A 26,849-nucleotide genomic window follows, 5' to 3' on the forward strand; every position below is an offset into this window, starting at 1 on the left:
ACACACACACACACACACACCCTCTTCCCCTTCCACTCCCTTTTCCACCTCTTTCCCTTTCTCTTCCCCCTCCATGTCTCCTCCTTCATCTCCACCTTCCTCTTTTATCCTCCTCTTCCCCCCCCCTCCCACCCCCCTACCCTCTATATCTCTTATATGCTCTACTCTTAAAACTCCTTTTGTCATATGGTCTGGTCACAGTCATCTGTCTTTATTGTCTTTGAAACCTTAGGCACACATCAGAAAGTTTGAAAATTATGAACGAACACCTGGCACACACAGTTTTCAACCCACTGCACAAGTTCAACAGTCACACTTGAATGCCTATGTCAATCATTTTTGGCATGCATAGCTACTATGTGACCAGTCTCAACTTTTCTGCACCACTCGCTCACACCATCATCACTGATAACCCTATCCTGTACACACTACAAAGTCGTTGGCAAACCTCAGCAGCATTGACTACTTCTGCCTGTAGGAATAACAGAATGTACCTTACCATTGGTTGCTGCTTAAACACTGATGAATGCAACTGAGAGATGACTGACTCACTGAGGCCTTCAGAGTGTCATTTTCCAATTTCCAGTCATGCAAGCACCATGAGGATACAAGTACTTTTTTTATTTTTGATGATCAATGAGATGTTGGTCTGTGACCAGCCCTTATAAATCTAATGAGTGGTTTCAAGTTAACAGAAGTTCTCAAGTATTTCTATATTATCTGTGTTTACGACCTTCAGTTGTCACCCGACAATGATCTAAGAAACCAAAAGACGATTTGTGACCAAATAAATGTAATTTCTGCAAAACCTTAGGAAAGTCTTTGTTGTGTAATATTCTTATAATGTTGTGACTTTTACTACTGTGGTGCATGTGGGCTTTGTGTCTGTCTTAGCTTCAGCAATGCATGTTCTATGCTGTTCCTAGTAGCTTACTCACATTCCTGCATTACCCCATTTGGTTTTGTATTCATAACTCTGTTTCCACCTGACCAGAAGATCTGTTTATCCTGTCATGGAACTTCACTAATCCTACTATATCTAACTTTAAACTATCCATTTCTCTTTTTAAATTTTCTAACCTACCTGCCTGATAAGGGATCTAACATTCCACACTCTGACCCATAGAGTGCCAGTTTTGTTTCTCCTGAGCAACCCCACCCAGAGATCTGAATGGGGGACTACTTTACCCCCTGGAATATTTTTCTGCACAGGAAGCCATCCTCATTTAACCATATGGTAGAGCTCCATGCTTTCAAGAAAAATTATGCCTGTAGTTACCCTTTGATTTCAGCCGATTGCAGTAGTAATGCAGCAAGGCTGTTTTGCTGGCAGCTAGGTATTGGGAGAAAGGAATTAAAGAGAAAGCCACTCTGTAGAATTTTGTGCAGAGAATAATTTAATCATGACTAACAGATGGTTTACACAAGATGGTTGTACATGTGGAAGAGACCTAGAGACACCAGAAGGTTTCAGATTGATTATTTAATGGTAAGACAGATCTTGGAACCATATTTTAAATTGTAAGATATTTCCAGGTGCAGATGTGGACTCTGACCACAATTTATTGATTACAAACAATAGATTAAAACTGAAGAAATTCCAAAACTGCAGGAAATTAATGAGATGGGACCTGAATAAACTGAAAGCACATAGGTTCTCAAGAGTTTCAGAGGTCGCATTAGGGCACAAATGACAGCAAGAGGGGAACAGAATACAATAGAAGAAGAATGTGCAGCTTTGAGAGATGAATTCATGAAGACGATGATCAAATAGGTAAAAATGCAAGACCTGGTAGAAATCCTTGAATAATACAAGAGATATTAAATTTAATTGATAAACGAAGAAAATTTAAATATGCAGTTAATGAAGCAGGTGGAAAGTAATGCAAATATTTAAAAATGGGATTGACAGAAAGTGCAAAATGGCTAAGCAGAAATGGCTAGAGCACAAATTTAAGTATATAGAGACATATTTCATGAGGGGAAAGATAGATATTGCCTACAGGAAAATTAAAGAGGCCTTTGGAGGAAAGAGAAACAGCTTTATGAATATGAAGAGTGCATATGGAAAACTACCACAAAGAAGAGAAAGCAGAAATGTGGAAGGAGCATATAGGGTGTCTATATAAGAAAAAAAATATCTGAGGACAATATTGTAGAAATGGAGGAGGATGTAGATGAGGATGATGGGAGATATGATAGTGTGAGAAGAATTTGACAAAGCACTGAAAGACCTAAGTTGAAACAACACCCCTGAGTAGACGACATCCTGTCAGAACTACTGATAGCCATAGGACAGCCAGCCATGAAAAAACTATTCCAACTAGTGTGCAACATGTATGACACAGGTAAAGTACCCTCAGACTTCAAGAAGAATATAATACTTCCAATTTCAAAGAAATCAGGTGCCGACAAGTGTGATTATTATTGAACTATCAGTTTAGTAAGCCATGGTTGCAAAATACTAACACAAATTCTTTACAGAAGAATGGAAAAACTTGTAGAAGCCAACCTCAGGGAAGATCAGTTTGGATTCCAGAGAAATGCAGAAACATTGAGGCTGTACTGACTCTATGACTTCTCTTAATAGATATGTTAAAGAAAGGAAAACCTATGATTGCAGCATTTGTAGACTTAGAGAAAGCTTTTGACAATGATGGCTGGAATACTCTCTTTAAAATTCTGAAAACAGCTGGAGTAAAATACAAGGTTTAAAAGGCTATTTACAGCTTGTACAGAAACCAGATGGCAGATAAAAAGAGTTGATGGGCAAGATATCAAAGCAGTGGTTGAGAAAGGAGTGAGACAACGTCATACCTATCCCCAATGTTATTTGTTCTGTACATTGAGCAAGCAGTAAAGCAAACCAAAGAAAAATTTGTAGTAGGAAGTTCAGAGGGAAGAAATAAGAAACTTCTAGGTTTGCCAGTGACACTGTAAATCTATCAGAGATAGCAAAGGACTTGGAAGAGCAATTGAACATAATGGACAGTATGTTGAAAGGAGGGTGTAAGATGAACATCAACAAAAGCAAAACAAGGATAATGGAATGTAGTTGAATTAAATCAGGTGATTCTGAGGAAATTGTATTATGAAAAGATACACTTAAAATAATAAATGAGTTTTGCTATTTGGACAGCAGAATAACTTACAAAGGCCAAAGTAGAGAGGATATAAAATGTAGATTGGCAATGACAAGAAAAGTATTTCTGAAGAGGAATCTGTTAACATCGAATATGGATTTAAGTGTCAGGAAGTCTTTTCTCGAAGTATCTGTATGCAGTGTAGATGTGTGTGGAAGTGAAACATGGCTGATAAACAGTTTAGACAAGAAGATAATTGAAGCTTTTGAAATATGGTGCATGAGTAGATCAACTAATGAAGAGGTTCAGAATAGGAGTAGGGAGAAAAGAAATTTATGGTACAACCTGAGTGGAAGAAGGTATTGATTGACAGGACAGATTCTGATTCTGAGACACCAAGGGATCACCAATTTAGTACTGGAGGAAAGTGTGGGGATAAAAATCATAGACGGGGGACAAGAGATGAATATAGTAAGCAGATTCAGAAGGATGTAGGTTGCAGTAGTTATTTAGAGATGAAGAGGTTTGCACAGGATAGTGTTGAATTAGAGCTGCAACAACAACAACAACAACAACAACAACAACCATGTTCTGACAAATATGACAAAAAATTCTCTTAATGTTATATCATCACCCATAATTACTTCTCTTCTGAAGGCATCACCTACAACAAATCTGCCGTACGGCCATCTAGCCCTTCTTAACCACACAGACCCCTGAAATGCCCAATGTGGCCAAGAGACTGGAAAAACAGTGCAGGTGACTGCTGTGTGTAAGTAAGAAAAGGAAAAGTACAGACCCACAAAATTACAGACCTGCATCCTTAACATGACTTTGCTGCAGAATTCTTGAATATATTCCTAGCTCAAATATAGTAAATTTCCATGACAGAGAAGCTTCTGGCCACAAACTGTCACAGATTGTGCAAGCATCATTCCTGCTAAATTCAACTTATCTTTTTCTTGCTCAATATCCTGAAAACTGTGGATGAAGGGCAACAAGCAGATTCCATATTCCTAGATTTCTGGAAAGCATTGGACATGGTGCCACACCGCAGACTGTTAATGAAAGTCCAAGCATATCAAATAGTTTCCCAGATATTAAGTGGTCTGAAGACTTCTTCAAGAGTATAGCACAGTTCATTATCCTTGATGTTGAGTGTTAATCAGAGACAATGGCATTGTCAGGAGTGCCCCAACAAAGATTGATAGTATCTTGTGCTTTCTCTGTATATAAATGATTTGATGGATAGGATGAGTAGCAGCAATCTGTTACTGTTTGCTGATCATGCTGAGACATACAGGAAAGTATCATAACTGAGTGACCGTAGAAGGATACAGGATGACTTAGACAGAATTTCTCGTTTGTGTGATAACTGGCAGCTAAATGTTGAAAAGTGTTAGTTAATGTAAATTAATAAGAGAAACAATCCTGTAATGCCCATATACAGTGTTGCTGATATGCTTTTTGAGAAAATCACATCCATATCTATGTCTAGCACTGCAGAGTGAAATAAAATGGTATGAGCATACAAGGGTGGTAGCAGGGAAGGCAAATGATTAACGTAAGTTTATTGGCAGAGTTTTATGAAAATGAAGCTCATCTACAAAGGAGACTGCATGTAAGAACGCTTATGCAACCCAATGTTGAGTATTGCTAGAGTGTTGGATTAAAGGAAGACCTTGAAACAATTCAGATGTGTGCTGTGAAACTCGATACCAGTAGGTCCGATATCGCGCAAGTGTTATGGAGATGCTTTGTGGGTTCAAAAGGGAATCCCTGGTAGTAAGATGACATTCCTTTTGTGAAACATTAGTGAGGAAATTTAGAGATCCAGCATTTGCAGCTGACTGCAGAGCAATTCTACCGCTGCCAACAGATGCTTTGCATAACATCTGTGATGACAAGCAAAAAAATGAGGCCTCATATGGAGGCATGTAGGCAGTCATTTTTCCCTCACTCTGTTTGTGAGTGGAATGGGAAAGGAAATGGCTAGTAGTGGTGCATGGTGCTCTCTGACGTACACCATACAGTGGCTTATGGAGTATACATGTATGTTAAGGAGCCAAAACATTACGACCACCTGTTTGATAGTGTGTTGGTCCACTTTTCAAACACAGTACAGCAGTGATTCTGCTTGGCATGGATTCTACAGGTCCCTGCTAGGTTTCCAGAAGTATATGGCGCCAGATATCTACTCACAGGTCACTAAATTCCAACAAATTATGGGACAGTGATTTGTGGACATGCACCTGTCACCCGATGTGTGTTCTAGTTGGTACAGATCAGGGGTATTTACTGGCTGAGACATCAGTGTGGGTTCACTATCAAGCTCTTCAAATGACTGAAGTGCGATTCTGGCAGTGTGTGATGGAGAGTTATCCTGCTGGAAGATGTTACCACCAGAGAATACTTCAATCATGAAGGGATGCAGGTGGTCCGCATTAACGTTCACATAGATCACTGCTGTCATGGTGTCTTCGAGTATTACCATAGGTCCCATAGAAGCCCAACTCAATGTACCCCATAGCACAATTCAGCTCTCACTGGCCTGAATCTGTGGCTCAGTGTATGTTTCAAGTAGCCATTTGCCTGGAAGACAGTGTGTAAGGACTCAATCATTGACCTGGTGTAACAAGAAATGTGATTCATATGGCAGTGAAAACTCAGTGATGCTGTGCCCACTACAATAGAGCATTTTACTGTTTTTCTTTTTCTTTTCTTTTCTTTTTTTTGGAAATTGTCTTAAAAAACTTTGTGGTACTAACATTCTTTTTTTGCTCTTGAATTTTAGTATTCTTTCATAAGAACAGAAATGAAATTCGAATAATTTGAAACCTGCTGAAATGCTCCATTTGTCATGTGGTACCTGTGATGTCTCTGGCTGGCTTTCTGCTTCTACTGTCATTATGCTAATTCACAGTGATGCCTTGTTTTAGAATTTACACTTCAGAAAATGTGTTACAAATGGTGTGTAGTACCATACTGTACCAATACATCTATAAAAGCTCCTGAAAAGTTGTTTTTGAGCATTCCAGAGAATGAGATGATGTGTAAAATGTGGTTGCACTGTACTGGCAAATTGCTACCACAACAATGCACAAGTTCACTAACTTAATTAAAAATATTTTGGACTGTAAAGTTAACAAAACTTACCTCCAAGATATGGTCTCCCAATGTTAGGGACCGATGACCTTGCTGTTTGGTCCCCTTCCCTCAAATCAACCAACCAACCAACCAACTGACTGTTTCATTGAAGAAAAGAATCACTCAACAAAATTACACTTCTAAAGAAAATTGTCATTTTACCCAACTTCACCTCAGCCATTCAGTAGCTCAGTTGTTAGAGCAGTACACCATCGATTTTATAAGATGATATCTATAGATCAATCTTTCAAAACAAATCCAAAAGAACATTTTAACTTATTTGTAAAATGACTTGACAGTCCTCTCATATGAAAACCAAATCAAAATTACAAAACTTTCACCACACCAGTCAGAATCAGAATATTATTGTGTTTTCCTTTCACACAACACATTCAAAAAGATTTTCTAGTTAATGTGACCACATGCGTTTACTTTATTAGAAACAATGATTTTACCTTTGTACTGTCCAGCTAGGATCCTTATTGTTTAAACCTTTCGCAGTTTCATCATCTTACATAACGCTGAAGTAAGTCTCTTCAAGTGTTAACATTAGTTTACACTCACAAACCTCACAGCCCTTATGTTTGTCACTTGCATGTTGTACCTCTTTGTCCTACACCTTGTTGTACTGTAAGTGGATGGTGATATCTTCACTAATAGCAATGCTTTCCAGAAAAGGGAATTGTTTGTTGGCAAAGAAAATGCATATATCCTCTGTTGTCCATTTTTCAGACTAAGACCAGTGTGTAGCTACATATAATACATCACACAATTGAAACAACTGCTACTATCAGTTCTTACTAATGCTATCTTATTTTTTCATGTAAAACTTTTAAAAAACATGTGACCCTTTCAGGATTCAAACTTGTGACCCCTTAATCTGTAGTTGAAAGCACTATCCATTGCACCACCGAATGCTAGATGCAGGATGCAGGATGTCGGCAGAGTGTCTTCTGCAAAGGAAATCATCTCCAAGTTTTGCCAAGAACAATTTTATTGGACTTTTGGTCACAGGTCATGAGTAATAGTTGACAATCTAGTTGTAATATATGGATCAATTTGCAAAAGTTCTACATTGCCTTAGTTTTGAGCCAGTTTAATGATGTTGCAGGGAGCAGGGAAAAAGAATGTCAGTCATACAAAATATTGCCATTGTAAATGAGTGGAGCATAAAAGTATCAACTTTCATGAAGTTTCCACTATCAGTGTTCACAAAATTCCTTCCTATTGTCATTTAAAAGTTGTAATTGTGTCTTCCATCACTAAATAGCTAAACTGTCTGCAGAAAAAGTATGTAAAAACCACATAACTTTGATTAACATTCTTATGGCAAATGTATAGCTTCGTCTTACTCCTAGTCTGTGACATCACCAGTGCATCAGCCAATAACAGAGCATTATCAATCATATGACCAGATCTTGATATTTAATGATTTTCAAGTTTTATTATCACATGAAAATAACACATATTTTGTGAGAATACTGGCTGTAAATGCTATTTAAATGTTATTATCAATCAGGATAACAACAGTCTGAACCATATTTTTAACAAAGGAAAATAGCATATTTAAGTAACGATGTTGTTGGGTCAACAGCAGAAACACGTAGTGGTCGTGTGATGTAGTGCTCAATGCTCAACAATGGCATTTGAGCGGTGTGCTCCAAAACACTTGAGTCTGTATGAGCATTGTACTCTGATGTCAGATTTGCCACAGATTGCTGCCTGTCCTGGACTATACAGTGGGAGTTCCTTTGACCTCTACATTTTTTGATGAGGCTGGATCATCCAATACCGTATGGTCCACTCATTATCTTTCAATCACTTTATATAGGTGCTCACAACAGTAATACACAAGCAACCAACCAGCTTCACTGTTTCAGAAATTCTTGTTTCCAGCCACAGTGCCACAACAATGTGCCCTTTGTTAAAATAACTTATATCAATCGATTTCAGCATTTGTGGTCTATATCTCTACTATGATGACTGCTCATTCCTCTCTCTTCCACTTAGATTCCTTCCTTGCTCCAACATGTGCTCACAACACCACCAGGAGGCATACTATCTTGCAGTGGACAGTGGTCATAATGTTTTGGCTCATCAGTGTATGTGGATGTAGATTTACTGTTGAAATCTTCATGATCAGGACTAAGGGTGAGAAGCTCTGTCCACATTCCTCTAGAACCTCAGCATCTTCTCCCCCATTCACTTCATCTGGTCCCCCTCAGCCCAACAGTCCATCTTTCTCAATATTGAGATGCAGCTTACATGAGCAGGAGGAAGGAGGGAGGTGTTGCAAGTTACAGAGACAAACATTAATAACCAAAGACCACAGGTGTAATTTTAATGTCATCAAATAACTCATAAAATATGGGGCAAGTATTGCAAGTTACACAAAGCAGATACAGAAGATATTAAAAACTATAGATCACAGATGTAATTACAGCCTTCTTTCTGCTTCCTCATTCCTTCAGCCCCTCTCCCTACCCTCCACCATCCCTTGCCTATTTTCCTCCTCAATTCCACCTCCCCCCCCCCCCCCCCTCCCAACTATATCCCACTTCCAAGTCATTTGCCCCTTCACTGCCCTCAGTGCCCCCCACCCAGCATCCACCCTCTCCCCTATGTATCCCCAGTCCATCCTAACATGTTGGATGCTTTGTTTGTTTTGACATGTCCCATCTGTGCTCCCAGTAGGTAGACAGTTGCTTGCTATGTTTGAAAATATTTAAAGATGCATATTGTCTTCCTTTATAATGATGGACTTTACATTGATGTAATGTAATGAGGGGTATTTATGATGATATGTTTCAATCTTTGAGATCAGTGCCATGTTGCACGAAGTCAAAGTAATATGGTTCTCAGGTCCAATGACTCCAGTCTGGTATGCGACATCTTGAAGTGACATCTTTTGAAAATTTTCTTAATGGCAGTTGCAGATGAATGTACATTTCTTTCTATTGCTCACCTGTATGAGTTTTCTTAAGCATATTGTAAGTGCTTGTACTCAGTGTACACATTCATACCTGATGTTTCACTGGTTCTGCAGTATTTGTATACAAGCATTTCTAATTTTGTCTTTTGTGTCAATTTTGGCCACAGGTATTTGATGATAATTACTCAACATAAATGAAGTATTTAGCAGTGAAGACATTTCCAAGGAATTACTAAATGCCAAATATAAATGGTTGCATACCTTGAAAATGGATGACTTCATCTGTCAAATGGAAGTAATCTTCTATTCCTTGCATACTACAGCACCTCTATGGTTGTTAGGTTATTGTCTCCCTTTACACATTGAGCTAGCTGTTCAATGACTTTATATAATCTTTGTATCTCTTGATTTTCTGATTCTGATGTTGGCATGTACACCTAAATTCTTGTTGTTGATACTGGTTTACTGGTGATTCTGATGAGAATGATAATATCACCAAACTGTTCAGAGTACCTCCTATCTGAACTACCTTCCTATTCATGATGACAATTTACGTTTCTGTTGATATTGCCCTAAATTTTTTGGATCAACCTGTACTTCAGTGACATTTCACTATACCTATACTGAGGATTTGCATTTCCCTTCTTAGATTTTTTAGCTCTTCTATCACATTCAGACTTCTGACCTGTAGAATTCCACCCTTTCGTTGATTATTCAATGTTTTACTCATAGTTATCTCCCATTTGGCAGTCCACTCCCAGGGACCTGACTGGGGGATTAATCTGGAATCTTCTGCTAATGGAGAGATCATGACGACACTTTTTTGGTTGCTGGCCATATGCACTGTGGATACAGATTAAGTGTCTTTCCAGTGGTTTCCATTGCCTTCTGCATCATCATGCAGTTGATCATTACTGATTCTTCCACCTTTTAGGGTAAATTTTCCATCCTAAGGCCCTGGATTCCCAGAACCTCTGTCTGCCCCTCAGCCTTCCCAGACTATCTATGCCAGAAGTCCGTTTGATCTCCTGATTACAAACAGGTCTGAACTTCCTGACTAAGTTAATGGAATGAATTGTCATAAGACCATTATATCATCACTGAATATGGTTGTAAATAGGAATGTAAAGAAAATTGGGAAGATATTTCTGCTTAGCAAGTGTGACAAGAAACATATTTGAGAGTACTTGAGTAGTCAACATGATGCATTCATCAGCAGGTCTTAAAATTTTGAACATAAATGACCAAACTTCAAGAGTTTCATAATAATTCATTTTAGACCACTACATGCTGAGCAAAATTGTGAGAGAGTGGAAATGTGTAGTTCGACAAATGTGTTAGAAAGCTACTCAAAATCAGAGAGAGCTTCACTGATGATTTAAATGTAGTCAAATGCTCATAAACAAATGTAACATACTGCACATGAATAGACAGCAAGACGCCATGTGATTGCAATTTCTGGAAGCAGTCTCATCCATAAAATATCTTGAAGTATGCATACAGAGCGATTTAGAATAGAAATCCAACATAAAATGAATTACAAGTATGACAGATGTCAGACTGAGATTCATTTGAAGAGTAGTCCATTCACAAAAAATGTAATTTACAAGCTCCTCATTTGACAAATACTTGAATATTCCTTCTCAGACTGGGATCTGTACCATGTAAGATTGATATAAGAATTAGAGAAGGTCCAGAGAAAAGCCCATTGCGGATTCATTTAGTAAACATGGAAGCATCATGGAGAAGCTCATCAATCTTCAATGGCAGGTACTACAAGAGAGGTGTTTTGCATCACAGTGAATTTACTGATAAAATTCTGAGGGTGTATGTTCCTGGTAGAGCCAACCAATATATTGCTTCCTTCTCCATATATTGTGCAAAAAGACCACAAGGTAAAATTTGAGTTCCCACCAAGTGTTACTAACAATTGTTCTTCATATGGGCCATTCTTGACTGGAAGGTGAAAGTGCAAAGTGGAGGGGGGGGGGGGGGGGGGGGTGACAGTGGCACACAAAATACCATCCACCACACACTATAAGGTGGCTTGCCGGGGTAGACGTGTAGCTGCAATGTCAGGGAACAGGTCCTGCACGACTGGGCAGCAGCATCTCACCCATTTTGTGGCTTGCCATTGAATATCACTGCATGTTATGTTGCACAGGCACAGTATCCAGTGTTACTCGGCAGTGGCTTTTGGTTTCACTGATGTACAAAGTTGTGCACTTTTAACTGACTGCCTTTATATTGGTTATTGTTTTGATTTTATTTCACTGTATTCATTCCCTGCTTACATTGAATATAAGGCCACACATGTTTGCAGATATACAACAGGTGTAAAACATTTCCTGAGTAGTTTATATAGGTATAGTGTCATGAAATAGTTTTACCTTCAACACATGCTTAGGAATATTAGTATGTAAGGTCATGCAAAAGAAATATAAACATGTGATAGCTTTCATGATTTAAAGTGACTAACAGTAATCTAGCTCTACCTGCAGCATTTCCTTTTTGATTTGTCCCAGTGTAAAATAATAACTGAAAACACCATTTTATACTCCAGTAGTTCAAAGTTCCCATATATCTTCCACACTTCTTAACCTTTTGATCTCTACTATCTGTTTTCATGCTTGTGTAATTATTGTATAACTATATTGTAGGTTGCAGGTTGGGGTATAACAGAAGAAGGAGAACCAAGTGAAGAACTCCTTTCTGCAGAATTTCCTGTAATTGAATATCGGGAATGTCTCAAGAAAATTAAACCAAACTACCAGATCTACTTTGGAAGCGATAAGATTTGTGCTGGATACAGAAATGGTATTACTGAACATTTCTTAAAATTATTTTTATGTAAACATTTATCTTCATATTTTATAGTAATAACTACCAGCAATTTGCCATGCATTGCAGTGTGGTTAGGAAGATCCACTGTCACGTTCCCAATGGCCAATATTAAAATATGTGGAGCATAAAAGCTGTGAAACCATATATGCAGACACCAGCTGCAGATGTGTGTCACACTCAGAAAACCCATGAATGCAGTTATGCAGATGAATTTAGCTTTACTCATCAAGACAGATTTTGCAAAAATACAAATCACACATTACCATACCCCTACCTGGTACCAATAAATGAACTTCAATCCATATCTTGTTCATTTCTGAGTTCTATCCTTTCATGCAAAATAATTAGAAATTTGTGTAAAATGTGTAACAAAGTATTACATTAACAATACCCTTTTCCTTGAAAGAACTCGAATGTTCGTACTTTATACATGATGTTTATTCTGCAACATATTTACAAATACTAAATGCCTGTAAATTGTAACACTGCAGTCACTGAGTGGTATACACAGTGACAGCCTGGGACTCGAACCCAAATTGCAATTGCCTCAACATTTAGACTACCTGAGCAGCACTTCATTGTCACAGTCTGACTGATGTTACTGCATTTTCATTAATTTAATCTCTATGAATATTGAAGGCCCTTTGAATGAATTGCATCATTAATGGCAAAAAAGTATCTCTGAGTGGATACAATCTGAGTGAAGAAAATGTAGAACATCTGGAATATGGATGCAAAGTGTTAATGATACAATTTCATTACAGTTCATTTAATTGATTTCAGAGTTCTTGTATATTAATAAAACTAAACTTCATTATTATTATTATCAGCATTATTATTAATTATTAAAATTGAGTCTCGACATTCCTAGGCATAGGCCGACATAACAGGCAACTCTCAAAAAGTGAAATGTTTGAAATTTTTTAATAAATTGCCAGATTCCACTATCAATACACTTTTCAATAATTTCAAAAGTAGATTATATAACTGGTTAATAAACAATTCATTACACAGTTTAAGAAAATTCTTGGATATTAGTAGCGCAGAAATTGAGTTTTAGGATTATGGCGACAATTCTGTACAATTCTGTTCTCTATTCAGACCGTCTTGTTCCAGTCCTTTCCTCTTATCACCCTGCCATTTGCTAATTTTAGACCAGAAGATTTCATGGTTTTGGACATCTTGTGAAGTAATTCTTGCCAGTTTCAGTTCAATTTTAATTTCACCAGCTCATTTGGTTGTGTCTGCATTGGCTTTGCTCCTATTGTCATAAAAATCAATTATTTTTTTGTGTGTCTGTCTGGGTTCATTCTTTTAATGTGTTTGTAGAATCTTAATTTACATTTTCTAATGTCACTATGGATATTTGTGTATTATTTTATTTCCTGATTGCTTCTAAGTCAGAACTGTTTGTCTACAAGTTCTGATCCTAGAATTCATCACACAATTTTGCATTGCTTTTTCTGAATGTTTCCTTTTTCTCAGTGTTTTCAATTTCTGTTTTTGTTCAGAATTAGTGTTTTTAATCCACAAAGACAGTTTGGTTTAATCACTATATTGTAATGTCTTAGTTTTGTGTGTGTGGAATACGTTTCTTGTTGTAGATATTATGGGCAAGTCAATATGCTGTGTTCAGATTCTTGCACCAAATTTTGTTTGCTTTTGTTTACATTCAATTTTCCTGAGTGGTTTCATTGAAATATTTAAATTTCAAAACTTGTTTACTTTTTCTTTCATTCATATGCATGGACTTTGGTGCTTCTTTGTTGCAGGTAATGTATTCTGACTTTTCAATAGATATCTGGAGAGAGAGTTTTTCTGCTGTTTCTTTCAAGAGTTCAATCTGACTTTGGACTAACGAAATGTCATGAGTTGATAGTGTTGAATCCTTGCCAAATTCTAGGCAATCTGTAGGTAACTTTCTTCTGCCTAAAGTGATTGATTGGTCAGTTTTGAGGATTGATTTCTGTTTGTGCCTTTCCTGTATCATGTTCTCAAGGACACAGTTGAAAAGTAATAGAGCCAACATTCATTTTTGTCTTATTCCTGTTTTGGTTTCAAAAGGATCTGAGAATTCCCTCATAAATTTAGCTTTGGACTTTGTCAGTGTTTGATTTATGATTGGAAGTATTTTCAGATCTAGGCTTTGTTCTTATAATATTATGAAGAGTGGTTCATGATTATCTGAGTTGTTGGTTCTTTTGAAATCAACAAATATGCAGACACAAATTTTTCCTACAAATTCTCTGATATCTAAGGATTAGCCTTAGGTTCAACATTAGCTCTGGAAATGAATGTCCTGGCCTGAGTCCTGCCCTGATACTATCCTATTTTTGGTTGAAGTTGTTTCTGTGCTCTTTCAAGAAGACAATAAGATGGAACTTTGTATGCAGCTGATATTAGTGAGATTCTCCTGTAGTTATTTATACCTGTTCTCTCTCCCTTCTTATGTAATGTGTGAATTAGTGAATTTTCCAATCGTCTGGAATTTGTTCTGTTTGCCAAATACCTTGCAAGAATTTGATGACTTCTCTTATGGTGTTTGAGCCAGTGATTTGAGGATATCTGCTATGATTCCATTTTCTCCGGGACTTTGTTATTTTTTAGTCTTTTGATCTGTCCATCTATTTCTTCTTCATCTGGCAGCTCCCCCTGCGGGTTCGGGGGTAAGAATAGGCCCGCGGTATTCCTGCCTGTCGTAAGAGGCGACTAAAAGGAGTCTCAAACGTTTCGGCCTTCTGTGATGGTCCCCTCTTGGGTTTGACCTCCTTTTTTCTTCCAAATTTCCGTCGTCAGTGCGTGCCATTTGGGGAAGGACACCTTACGTGGTGTTTTTGTATTGGTCCATCATGCTCCACCATCTTGCATGTTACCTATTGTCGTGGGGGGGGGACTACGCCCAACATCTTCTGGGTGGTCTCCTCCTCGCCTTGTGCGCACTCTTCTTCTTAGCGCCTACGACAACTGTGGACCCTTTAAACACCTAAAATCCAGCACGGTAGCCAGTCCGTTGTGGTGGGGTCGTCATGTACCCTCTTGGTGGTAGCCCCCTGACCACGCAGGGATCGCACTACAGATGCCTGAGCTGTTTCCTCCCCATGCATGCCAAGGAGTATGTGCCCATCTTGTCTGGGGCACGGGGACTCCGGGCAACGGGATATCGGCCAGGTACCCGTTGCTTTGGCTGGGTGGCGCCCTTGGGGAGAGCCCTCGTTCGGAGTAGGTGGCATCTGGGCGGATGTGGCGCAATGAAGCGCAATAAATCACATCAAGCTGGTGGTCGCACGGCCACCAGCGTCTCTAAGCGAGGTAGAGTCGACTTCGATGCTGCGCAGTATGACCCTCAGACGTTCCCCTCGTTGGCTGCGCCATGGGAGGGACGCCGATCTAGTGCCAAGCGGGAGCCTTACGTACCGCAATACCTTGTCTGCAGCAGGACTGATGGTGACTCCTTTCTTCCGACGAAGCCTATGTTTTTTGTGGAACACCTGGAGGATAAGTTTGGGGAAGTGGCGGGGTTGTCAAAAATGAGGAATGGGTCCATCCTCCTCAAGACGTCCTCCCCAGCCCAGTCACGAGCGTTGCTCTTGTGTGATAAGCTGGGTGACGTCCCTGTTACCGTCACTCCCCACAGTAGCTTAAATATGGTCCAGGGGATTATTTACCATCGTGACCTCCTGTTGCAATCCGATGACGAGCTGAGAGCCGACTTGGAACGACGTGATGTGCATTTTGTCCGTCGTGTCCATCGAGGACCCAAGACAAACAGGGTGGCCACCGGTGCCTTTATCTTGGCCTTTGAGGGTGATGTCTTGCCCGAGAAGGTCAAGGTGATGGTTTACCGTTGCGACGTCAAGCCATACGTGCCTCCCCCGATGCGGTGCTTCCAGTGCTGGAAGTTTGGGCATATGTCCTCCCGTTGCCCATCCAGCGCTACATGTCGAGATTGCGGACGCCCCTCTCATCCTGATTCTCCATGTGCGCCTCCGCCTGTATGTGTTAACTGTGGGGAGCACCACTCTCCATGCTCGCCGGATTGCCCCGTTCTTCATAAGGAGCGGAAGATCATGGAATTTAAGACCCTGGACCGGCTTACTTATCGAGACGCTAAACAGAAATATGAAAGGTTGTATCCTGCTTCCCTTCGAACATCTTATGCTGCAGCCACGTTATCGTCGCCCGCACGAGCGACGGTTGCCGCTTCATCTGTGCCGCCTTCAGTGGGCCCTCGGGGCCATGTATCTCTGTCTGCCCCCCTCGTGCCTGGGGGCAAGCCTTCCTCTCTTGCCCCCTTAGCAGTTGGGGGCAAACCCTCTTCTGTCGCTCCCCCCAAGCTTACTTCGGGAGTGACATCTGCTCCACAACCGGGAGGCTCGATTCCTCCCCCTCCTTCTCCGGCGGCGTTGCCTCCGCCGGTTCCTCTCTCGCGGAAGGGGTCCCTCGGGGCTCTCCCTTCCTCCGTTTCTTCTCCTTCCCAGCCAGATGTCAGCCAGTGGCTGAAGGTTCCGCCACCTGCTGGTCGTAGGGCTTCTGCGTCGTCGTCAGCCTCCGACGCTCCTTCAGAGAAGCTCTCCCAGCCCTCTCACCCTAAGGGCAGACGCGAGAAGAAGGAACGGAATGCGTCCAAGAAGAAGGACGTTCCGGCGGTTTCAGCACCGCCTGCTGTACATAGTCCTGGCTCCGGGGATGAGGTGGAGATCCTCGCCTCTGCCGCGGATCTCGCCCTCACGGAACCCTTGGGGGCCTCTCCTATGGACTCAGCTGACTCTCCCCCAGTGGCAGCGGTTGGCTCTGAAGCGCTGTCTGCCTCTTAGTCGCATTCACGCCCTCCCAGTCCCTTCCTGCTTCCATTCTCCAATGGAACTGCGGCGGTTATTTCCGCCACCTGCCAGAGCTCCGGATGCTTTTGAGTGATTCCCCTGTTCTCTGCATTGCTCTGCAGGAAACTTGGTTTCCTGCACTGCGGACCCCCGCCCTTCACGGTTATCGGGGATACTATAAGAACCGTGCTGCCTGTCAACGAGCGTCAGGTGGGGTTTGCCTCTTTGTTCACCACACTGTCTGTAGCTCGCCAGTACCCCTTCAGACGCCTTTAGAGGCAGTTGCTGCCAGGGTTGAGCTCTCGCCGGCTATTACTGTTTGCTCTGTTTACATTCCTCCGGATGGGGAGCTCCCCCGCCATGTCTTGGCTGCGCTGCTGGCTCAACTCCCGCCACCATTGCTGCTTCTGGGCGATTTCAATGCCCACAATCCTCTATGGGGTGGGACTGTCTCCGATGATCGCGGTCGGGCCGTGGAGCATGTGTTGGCTCAGCTCGACCTTAGCCTCTTGAACACCGGTGCTCCCACGCATTTCAGTGTGGGCCATGGCTCGTTCTCAGCCATCGATCTCTCTATTTGCAGCCCTGGACTTGTCCCATCCCTCCACTGGAGGGTGCATCCTGACCTGTGTGGCAGTGACCATTTTCCCATCTATTTGTCACTGCCACAGTGTCATTCTTCTGGGCGCTTGCCCCGCTGGGCTCTCCACAGGGCTGACTGGCCAGCTTTTACTTCCGCTGTAACCATTGCGTCTCCCCCACAGGGTGACATTGACGAGGTGGTCCGTGTTTTCACCACGTCCATCATTTCGGCGGCCGAGGCTGCCATCCCCCGTTCCTCTGGCCTCCCTCGGCGGAAGGCTGTCCCCTGGTGGTCGCCGGAGATTGCTGAGGCTATTCGCGACCGTAGGCGGGCTCTCCAGCGTCATAGGCGGCACCCGTCTCTGGAGACCCTCATCGCCTTTAAGAGGCTCCGTGCCTTCGCCCGTCGTCTTATTGCACGGCGTAAGCAGGAGTGCTGGGAGAGGTACGTCTCCTCCCTGGGCTCCCGTGTCTCGTCCTCGCACGTGTGGTCCCGGATCCGGCGGATTTATGGCTCCCAGACCCCTATGGGTGTCCCTGGGCTCTCCTTGGACGGCGCTGTCTGCACGGACGCTGCCGCCATTGCTGAACGGCTAGCCACGCACTTTGCTCAGAGCTCTGCTACTGCATCCTATCCCGCCGCCTTTCGCTCTCTAAAGAAGCGAGCCGAGCGGACGCCGTTCTCATTCCACACGCGTCGTTTTGAAACATACAATGCTCCTTTCAGCGAGAGGGAATTCCTCGCCGCCCTCGCCGATTGCCCTGATACAGCACCAGGCCCAGACTGCATCCACGCGCAGATGCTGAAGCATCTCTCCAGGGACTGCCAGAGACACGTTCTCGCGATATTTAATCGCATTTGGAGCGAAGGCGTGTTCCCGTCGCAATGGCGGGAGGGCGTTATTGTCCCCATCTTGAAACCCGGTGCGGACCCACTGGCGGTGGACAGCTATCGTCCCATTACCCTCACCAACGTTTTGTGCAAATTGCTCGAACGTATGGTGGGGCGGCGTTTGTGTTGGGTCCTTGAGTCGCGCGGTCTCCTCGCTCCATCCCAGGGTGGCTTCCGTCGGGGCCGGTCTGCCGTGGACAATTTGGTGCGGCTGGAATCTGCTGTCCGTACGGCTTTTGCCCGACGTCAGCACCTTGTTGCTGTATTTTTCGATCTGCGGAAGGCGTATGACACCACATGGCGGCATCACATCCTCGCCACGTTGCATGGGTGGGGTCTTCGTGGTCGGCTCCCGGCTTTTCTTCAAAGCTTTTTATTGCGCCGCTCTTTCCGGGTGCAAGTCGGTGCCACCTCTAGTTCCTCTTATATACAGGAAAATGGGGTCCCGCAGGGCTCGGTGTTGAGCGTCTCGTTATTTCTAGTGGCCATTAATGGTCTGGCTGCAGCAGTGGGGTCGTCGGTGTCTCCTTCTTTGTATGCCGACGACTTCTGCATCTCATTTAGCTCCACAACTACGGGAGTCGCCGAACGCAGGTTGCAAGTCGCCGTTCGCAAGGCAGCATCATGGGCTCTGGCTCATGGTTTTCAGTTCTCTGCTGCCAAGACTCGGGTTATGCACTTCTGCAGGCGTCGGACGGTCCACCCTCATCCTGACCTTTACCTCGACGGCCACCTGCTTGAAGTGGTGGACACTTGCCGCTTCTTGGGACTCGTCTTTGATGCCCGGCTCACATGGGTTCCTCATGTTACTCAGCTGAAGCAAAAATGCTGGCGGCACCTCAACGCCCTCCGCTGCCTTAGCCACACGTCTTGGGGTGCAGATCGCTGCACGCTACTGCAATTGTACAGAGCCCTTGTGCAGTCCCGGCTTGATTATGGGAGCCTGGCCTATGGGTCTGCGTCACCCTCAGTGTTGCAGTTGTTAGACCCCATACATCACTGTGGGGTTCGGCTTGCAACTGGCGCTTTTCGCACCAGCCCCGTGGACAGTCTACTGGTGGAGGCCGGGGTTCCCCCGCTGCGGATTCGCCGCCATCGTCTGCTCGCCGACTATGCTGTCCACGTACATTGCTCGCCAGGCCATCCCAACCGTCGCCTGCTTTTCCCTGCCTTGGTCCACCACCTGCCCGAACGGCGACCTCGGTCTGGGCTTTCCGTAGCTGCCCGTGTCCAGTCCCTGCTGTCAGAACTGGGGTCATTCCCTCTTCTGCCTCCCTTCCGGGTCCGTACACCTACGCCTCCCTGGTGTTTGTCCCGGCCGTCCGTCCATCTGGATTTGGCACAGGGACCTAAGGACTCGGTTCCGCCTGTGGCCCTCCGTCGCCGTTTTCTTGCGCTCCTCGACTCATTTCCGGGCTGTGAGCCTGTCTACACTGATGGTTCCCTGGTTGATGGTCGCACTGCCTACGCTTTTGCTCATGCTGCCCATGTTGAGCAACGCTCCTTGCCGGCTGGCAGCAGTAATTTTACTGCAGAGCTGGTGGCCATCTTGCGAGCTCTTGAGCATATGCGTTCCTGCTCAGATGCGTCCGTCGTCATCTGCAGTGACTCCCTGAGCAGCATTCAGGCCATCGACCGCTGCTATCCCTTCTCTCCTCTGGTGTCCTCCATTCAGGAATCTGTTTCCGCCATTGCCCGTTCTGGTCGTTCGGTGGTCCTGGTTTGGACGCCCGGTCATGTTGGCATCCCAGGGAACGAACGTGTAGACAGGCTGGCCAAAGGGGCGATCGGCCTTACGGCTCGCGACCAGCAGCTGGTGTTGCGCCGTAAGCTGAGTGGGATGTGGGCTGCTGAGTGGCGTGGCATGACAGCCCCAAATAAACTGCGGGCTGTCAAGGAGACGACCGATGTGTGGCGTTCCTCCTTGCGGGCTTCTCGCAGGGACTCGGTAGTCCTGTGTCGGCTGCGCATCGGCCATACCTACCTGACGCACGGCCATCTGTTGCGTCAGGAGGATCCCCCCTTGTGTCGGTGTGGGTCCCGGCTGACGGTCGGCCACATTTTGCTGGAGTGTCCTCGACTGCGCACACTCCGGCAATCTTTTAATCTCCCGGGCACTTTGGCTTTGGTTTTATCTGACGATGCCTCCATGGCTGATGACGTTTTAAATTTTATCCGTGGTAGTCCGTTTTATGGTTCGATTTAGGGAGGTCCTGCGCCTTTCCCTTTCTGTGTCTTTTGTCCTTGTGTCTTTTGTCCTTGTGTCTGTTGCTGTTCTGGTGTGCCGTGAGATGGTTGGCTCTTTCCCATTTTTGTTCTCGTGGTCAGTCAACTAGTCTCCGGCCATCTTCCTTTCTTCTGTTTCTTTCTGTCTGGTGTTCCTCTGTCCTGTTCTTGTCTTTAGTGTTTGTTGCTGCATTTGTGTTCTTTTAGCGCCTGGGGGGACGTCTCCTCCCCCTTTGGTTTTTATCTGCTCCTTAGCTTTTCGGCTCGCCTGATTTTGGAATGGGGGACTGATGACCTTCGCTGTTTAGTCCCCCTTAAACATACCAACAACCACCACCATCTGGCAGTAATGACTTTGGATTAGTGCCCTCAGGTGGTGTGAATTTTTGTGTTGGTCCTGAAGAGTTAACTAGTTCTTTGAAATGTATGACAAAGTCCTTTAAATTTTGTTGGTTGTTTAGAGTCAATTGTCCATTTTCTTTCTTGAAGTGAACATTTTGTGTTGGTCCCCCCCCCCCCCTTTGTGTTGCCCCCCCCCCCCCCCAATTCCCATTTTAAACTGACCAACACTTTGTGTTTGATAGCCTATTGATTACTTTTGAAGTTCTTGTAGAGTTTTTGTGTGGTTTTTCTTTCGAAGTCTTTCTCAATTTCATGTAGTTGTTACTTTTCATATTTTCTTTTGCTCTTTCTGATTAATTTGGCTATTGCTGTCTTCACTATAGGGAATGTCTTGCAGTTGTCTTCTAATTTAATGCTGTTCCAGGTGCATGCATCCTGTTGAGACTGAATTGCTTACTTATGTTCCTCATTCCATCAATGATGCTTTTTTCTTTTCTGCAGAGGAATTAGTGTTTGTACTGTGTCAATCAATTTGCTTTTCTGTTGTTGTCAATTTTTGACTGCTTTTTCTCTAGTTCTTCCATGAATGTGTCCTCTTTTTTGTGACCCTCTGAAGTTTTAAATATGTCAGGTAATGATCTGAGCCTATGGTTGCACCCTTTCTGACTAACATCAATAGTTTCTCTGTGGCTTGAATAAAAGATTGTTACACAGTCAATATGGAATTCACTGGTGAGTCAGTTTGGTGATTTCCATGTCACAAATTTTGATGGATTCGTTTTGAAGTGCGCTGACATGATTTTAAGGTTGAATATCCTGTAAAGTTCAAATAATCTACATCTATTCTGGTTGGTTCATTTATGTGCTGGGAATTTTCTAGTGTATTTTGTACTTTATTTCTTTGCTTAGCTGTGCACTGCAATCACCTAGCAGGATTTTGACATGGATTTGTGGATTTTTAGATACTATTTCTTCTATTGTTTCCAATGATTTCCCAATCTTTTCCCAGTTAGTTTTATGATAATGAATACAGGCTGAAGCAATGAATTAAAATTTAAACCAATGCCAGTATTCAAACCCAGGAGTCCTGATCACACTAACCATTGCACCATCCTGGCACCAAAGCTAACACATCCTTATGAATTACTCCAATACACACTCGATTCACAATTTGGTACAAATTTTATTTCGTTGCTTCAGCCTGCATTCATTGTCCTAGCTAAATCTGAGACTTAATATGTCTCTGGATATCTTATTAATGGTTAGTTTTATTTTCAACATTGACTAATATGTTTAATTAATTAGTGTGCATGTTTTATTTGCACTTATTCTGTTGTTTACAGAATTCACAGAGGTGAATATCTCCCTTGACTGCAAAAGCGACCCCTAAAAGTGGTGCATTTTTCAATATTTGTTTGTCTGTTTCACTTTTGAAAAGTCTGTAGTTCCCAAAAACCATTGCATTTTCCTTAGATTTGTTTCTTATATGCCACTATTTGTATTTCTTGATCATTTAGAGTTCCTGTAGTGATGCAACTCTCATGTTCATAGCAGACTATTTATATTTAGTTTGCTATTTTTGGTATGGACTGGGAGTGGGAGTAGCATAGTGATAGACCAGGATGATGTGTAGCTTGGGTAGGCAACAGGGTACCACTTCAAGAGAAATGGTAATGGTGATGCGTAGGATGTCCCTGATTTATGGACATGATAATAGATACTCAAAATCCTGGCAAAGGGTATGGCTCAGATGTTTCAGTCTAGGATAATACTGGATGACAATGGGGCTACATTTTGTAGCTAATTCTTGGGAGTGGTGTGAGGATTAGGAGTGTGTGAGAATATGGCACAGGAAATCTGTTTACAGACCAGGCTTGGAGGAGGGGTGAGGGGGGGGGGGGGGAGGAGAGTACATTGCCTCTCTGTGAAGGCCCTAATGGGACATTCAGTTTATTGAACAAGCAAGTTCTTGTCACTTCATAAGTGCTCTCTGTGGATGAACGGGCTGTATAGGAGTGATGTTTGTGTGTATACGGGGTAGTGACAGTGTCAAAATGCAAGTACTGTAAGTGGTGTGGGCTTAACACAGAGAGAGGGTGGGTGGAGCCATTAGCTTCCAAGAATGTGGCATTGTTGACTTAGGAGGACTAGCTGAAGCAGATGAGGAAGAGGGTACTGAGGTTGTGGAGGAATCATGATAGGGTGTCTTGGACCTGAGCCCAGATCATGATCTTATCATCAGTGAGCCTGAACCAGGATTCATGGCTCGCCATTCTTTCCCAGGTCCCTTCTTAAGAGTACTACCCTTTCAACAGAAGAAAGGATAGCCACTCACAACCTCAAAACAGGTCATGACCTAATCATCATTCCTGCATACAAAGACTCCACCACAGTTGTGGTGAACTGCAGTGAGTGCCTGACAGAAGGCTTTTGCCAAGCGTCCAAGTCCTCCACCTACAAACTCTGTTGTAGTGATCCCATCCCAGAAGTCCAAGATAACCTCCAATCTCTGCTGAAATCCTTAAGCACATTTCAAAACCTCTCCCCTGTCTTCATCTCCTTTCTCACTGAAATGACACCCCACATGCAAACCTTCTGCATGCTTCCCAAAATCCACAAACTCAACAATCCTGGATGTCCCACTGTAGCTGGTTATTGTACTCCTATTGAAAGAATTTCCACTCCTGTAGATCAACCAATTGCCCAAAGCCTAGCTTCTCACATCAAATCTAGGAAGTTCTTTCATGGCTTTCTACCATCCCCACCCCTTTATCAGCAGATCCCAACTCATTTCTGTTAATGTCACCTCTCTATATACCAACATCTGTCATGTCTATGGCTTTGCCACTGTGGCATGATACCGCTCCCAACATCCTTCCCGATTCTGGACCGTACCATCTTACCCAACTGCCTTTCCTTTGAGGGTAAAGTATACACACAAATCTAAGACACATCCAGGGGCACCAGCGAGGCACTCTCCTATGCCGACCTTTCTAAGAAACTTTCCTAACCTCCCTTAAATCCAATCATCTTGTCTGGTTCAGGCCATGGTCCTACTCAACACCATGTGCCACTTTAATGGACATTGACCTCCACCTCTTTGATATGCCCATACACTTTTTTGTTCATATTAAACAAACTAACCATCAACAGTACCAGCATTTCAACACCTGTCATGTCTTCCACACAAAAAAATTACTCCCGCTCAACCTGGCAACCTATGGATGGTATTCCTGCAGCGACAGGAATTGCATTGTCCGGTGTGCTGAAGGTCTCACGAGGGCCTTCACAGACAGCCATGACTATCCAAACTTAGTCCAAAAATATTCTCCATGCCATATCCTCACATACAATTAATCATCTTACTAACACATTAGCACCAAGTATCACCATGGACTGAAACAACTGAACTACATCTTTTTCCAAAACTTTGTGTATCTATCATCATATCCATAAATTATGGACATCTTCTCTAAGATCATTCCCACCAATCCTAAGGTATTATTCTGTAGCCCATCCAAGCTACACATTATCCTAGTCCATTCTTAAGCTACTCCAACTGACAACCCCTTGCCATAGGGTTCATACCGCTGTTGAAGATCCAGGTGCAAGAACTGCTCAATACACCCACACAGCAGTTCTTACTCCATCCTGTCACAGGCTTATCCTACTGTGTCATAGGCAGGCCCACCTGTGAAAGCAGCAGTATCATATACCAACTCTGCTGCAATCACTGCAAAGCATTTTATGTCAGTATGACAAACAACCCCCTGCCCATTAGAGCACCTAATAGTGGCCAAGTACCAGGTTGACCACCCAATGGGGGAACATGCTTTGAACACACATTCAAGTTCAATGGCTGCTTCATAACACAAGCCATCCAGATCCTTACCACCAGCACCAGCTTTTATGGACATCATAGGTATGAGCTGTTATTGCAACACGCTCTTCACTTCCATAATCCTCCTGGCCACAGCCTCCACTAACCACTTGTCTCCACACTGTTGCCTTCCTCTTTGCCTGTTCTGCCTTTCTCTTTCTGCATCCCTCCCAATCCAAGTCCAATGTTACCATCATCTTGCACTGCATCTCACTGGCTCTGGTACCTGTACATGCACACCCTCAACCCCTCCTGCACCCCCCCCCCCCCCTCTCTCTCTCTCTCTCTCTCTCTCTCTCTCTCTCTCTCTCTCTTTCTCTCTTTCTTTCTCTCTCTCCCCCTTCTCTCTCCTCTCTCCCCTCCTACCCCCTCCTCTCGCTACTCACACCACCCAACATAATCTGCATCCTGCCCCAGAACACCTGCTGAAATGCAATGCAAGCCTTATGTGACCAGGCAGCACACAGTAGAGTTGCGGGGAAATGGTGGGGGGGTTATGGGTATGTGTAAGTGTACTCTACCTCAGGAAAGGATTTATTTCAAAAGTCAGCAGGTTTCATTACTCTTTAGTGGGTGCTTGTTAATGACTCAATGCTGTTAGTTGGTGAGTGGCCACCTTTACTTTTAAATGATGTACATCCTGCCAGAACTTTCCTTACAAATTTGTGTTTTAATAGTTTTTCTTTAAGTAGGTCATGCTGCTGGACATTTTTAGAAGAAATTTCCAACTTCCTTGCATCTTTTCCAGCTTCTGTGAATTGTGCTGCTTTCATTTCCTTATGTTGAAAGTAGGTTAATATCCTTTTAGATGTACTTTGTGGACTCATTCATAACTCGTGACCATAAAAGGCAATCTTCCTTTCCTGAATCAGGTCACTTACCTTCTCTGCATACTTATATAGTTCACAGTTGTGATGACTTCCATACTCACTGTTTTCTTTGATGGGTTTCAAGATTTTTCTCAAAAGCTTTTTTTTGTTGGCCTTATGCTTCTCTATTAGCCCTTTCTTGTTCATTATAAAAGTTTCTGCCACATGTAGAGCCTCTAGTCAAATAATAGTCCATGTGTCTGCTTTTGGCATTTAAGGACATCAATCTCTTACTGTAAAAGTTAGTTGGAAGGTCATTTCTGTTTTGTTAATGGGTAACACAAGGGCTTCTTTCATTGATAGGTTAGGCTCTAGCCATTCACCCAGCTATTTAAACTTTTCTGCCTGTTTAATTTTTCCTAGTCTGACCTCTAGCTCTCTTGGTGCTGGTTCATAAAGTGCATCTTCTCAAAGGAGATATGAGGCTCAGCCTTTGCGCCCCTGTTTTCAGTTGCTTAAGGTGTTTTGCTGTTATATCTACAGAGTCTAGAAAGATTACTAAGCCATTTGAAAAAGCTAGACAGTTGATAACAAGAGTCATATACTCTTAGCCTAGCCTTGCCCAATTTTTGCCCTTGAATTGTTCATTTCTTTTTGCCATTTGCGTATGACCTTTTCGAAAACAAAGTTGCTGAACAGATATGATAATCCATCTCTTTATCCTACTCTTGTCCTGTTTCCAAAATGGATGAGACATCTCTCCTTGGGACTTCACTTTGGAGGTGGTGTTTGTTAAGGTTTGTTGGCTAATTCGTTTTGTGTTGTTATCTAAGCCAAATTCCAATTTAAAATAGTATGATTTGATCAGTTGAATTGTATGCCTTCCTGATGTCAACAAATTCTCCCTCATCAGTTTCGTGTATGAAAAGGTGGTTTTCAGCGCCATTATCTGTTCATAACATGATTGTCCCTTCCTGAAACCCCTTTGATATTCCCACAATTGTGGACTGATTTGTTGTTCCCCTCTATTCTGTAGAGATTTTTAGAGTATCTTGTAAGCTATTAGCAGGAGGGAGATGGCAAGTAGTTTTTCATATCTGTTCTCTCCCAATCTTGAGTAGTGGATGAATTACAGCAGAGATTCATCTACTTGGAAGTTTTTTGTTTTCCTGAATCTCTTGAATAACTGTAACAATTTCACTGATTGCCTTCTCTCCTGCATACTCCCAGAGTTCAGCAGTCATCAGGTGGTTTGTTATCTTTTGGAGCTTGGACCATCTTCTGGATTTCTT

At 43.0% G+C, this 26,849-nt stretch overlaps 1 protein-coding gene across 1 annotated transcript in view; it reads left to right on the plus strand.

The window, feature by feature from the left end:
• The window catches only part of LOC124804830 (modular serine protease-like), a 269,364-nt gene that overhangs the window by 227,905 nt on the left and 14,610 nt on the right, over positions 1-26,849 (plus strand). Inside the window, exon 11 of the mRNA XM_047265176.1 lies at positions 11,823-11,979. Coding sequence (XP_047121132.1) covers positions 11,823-11,979 — 157 coding nt within the window. The remainder of the gene's footprint in view (positions 1-11,822; positions 11,980-26,849) is intronic.

The sequence above is a fragment of the Schistocerca piceifrons genome, chromosome 7, assembly GCF_021461385.2.
Source record: "Schistocerca piceifrons isolate TAMUIC-IGC-003096 chromosome 7, iqSchPice1.1, whole genome shotgun sequence".
NCBI lineage: Eukaryota > Metazoa > Arthropoda > Insecta > Orthoptera > Acrididae > Schistocerca > Schistocerca piceifrons.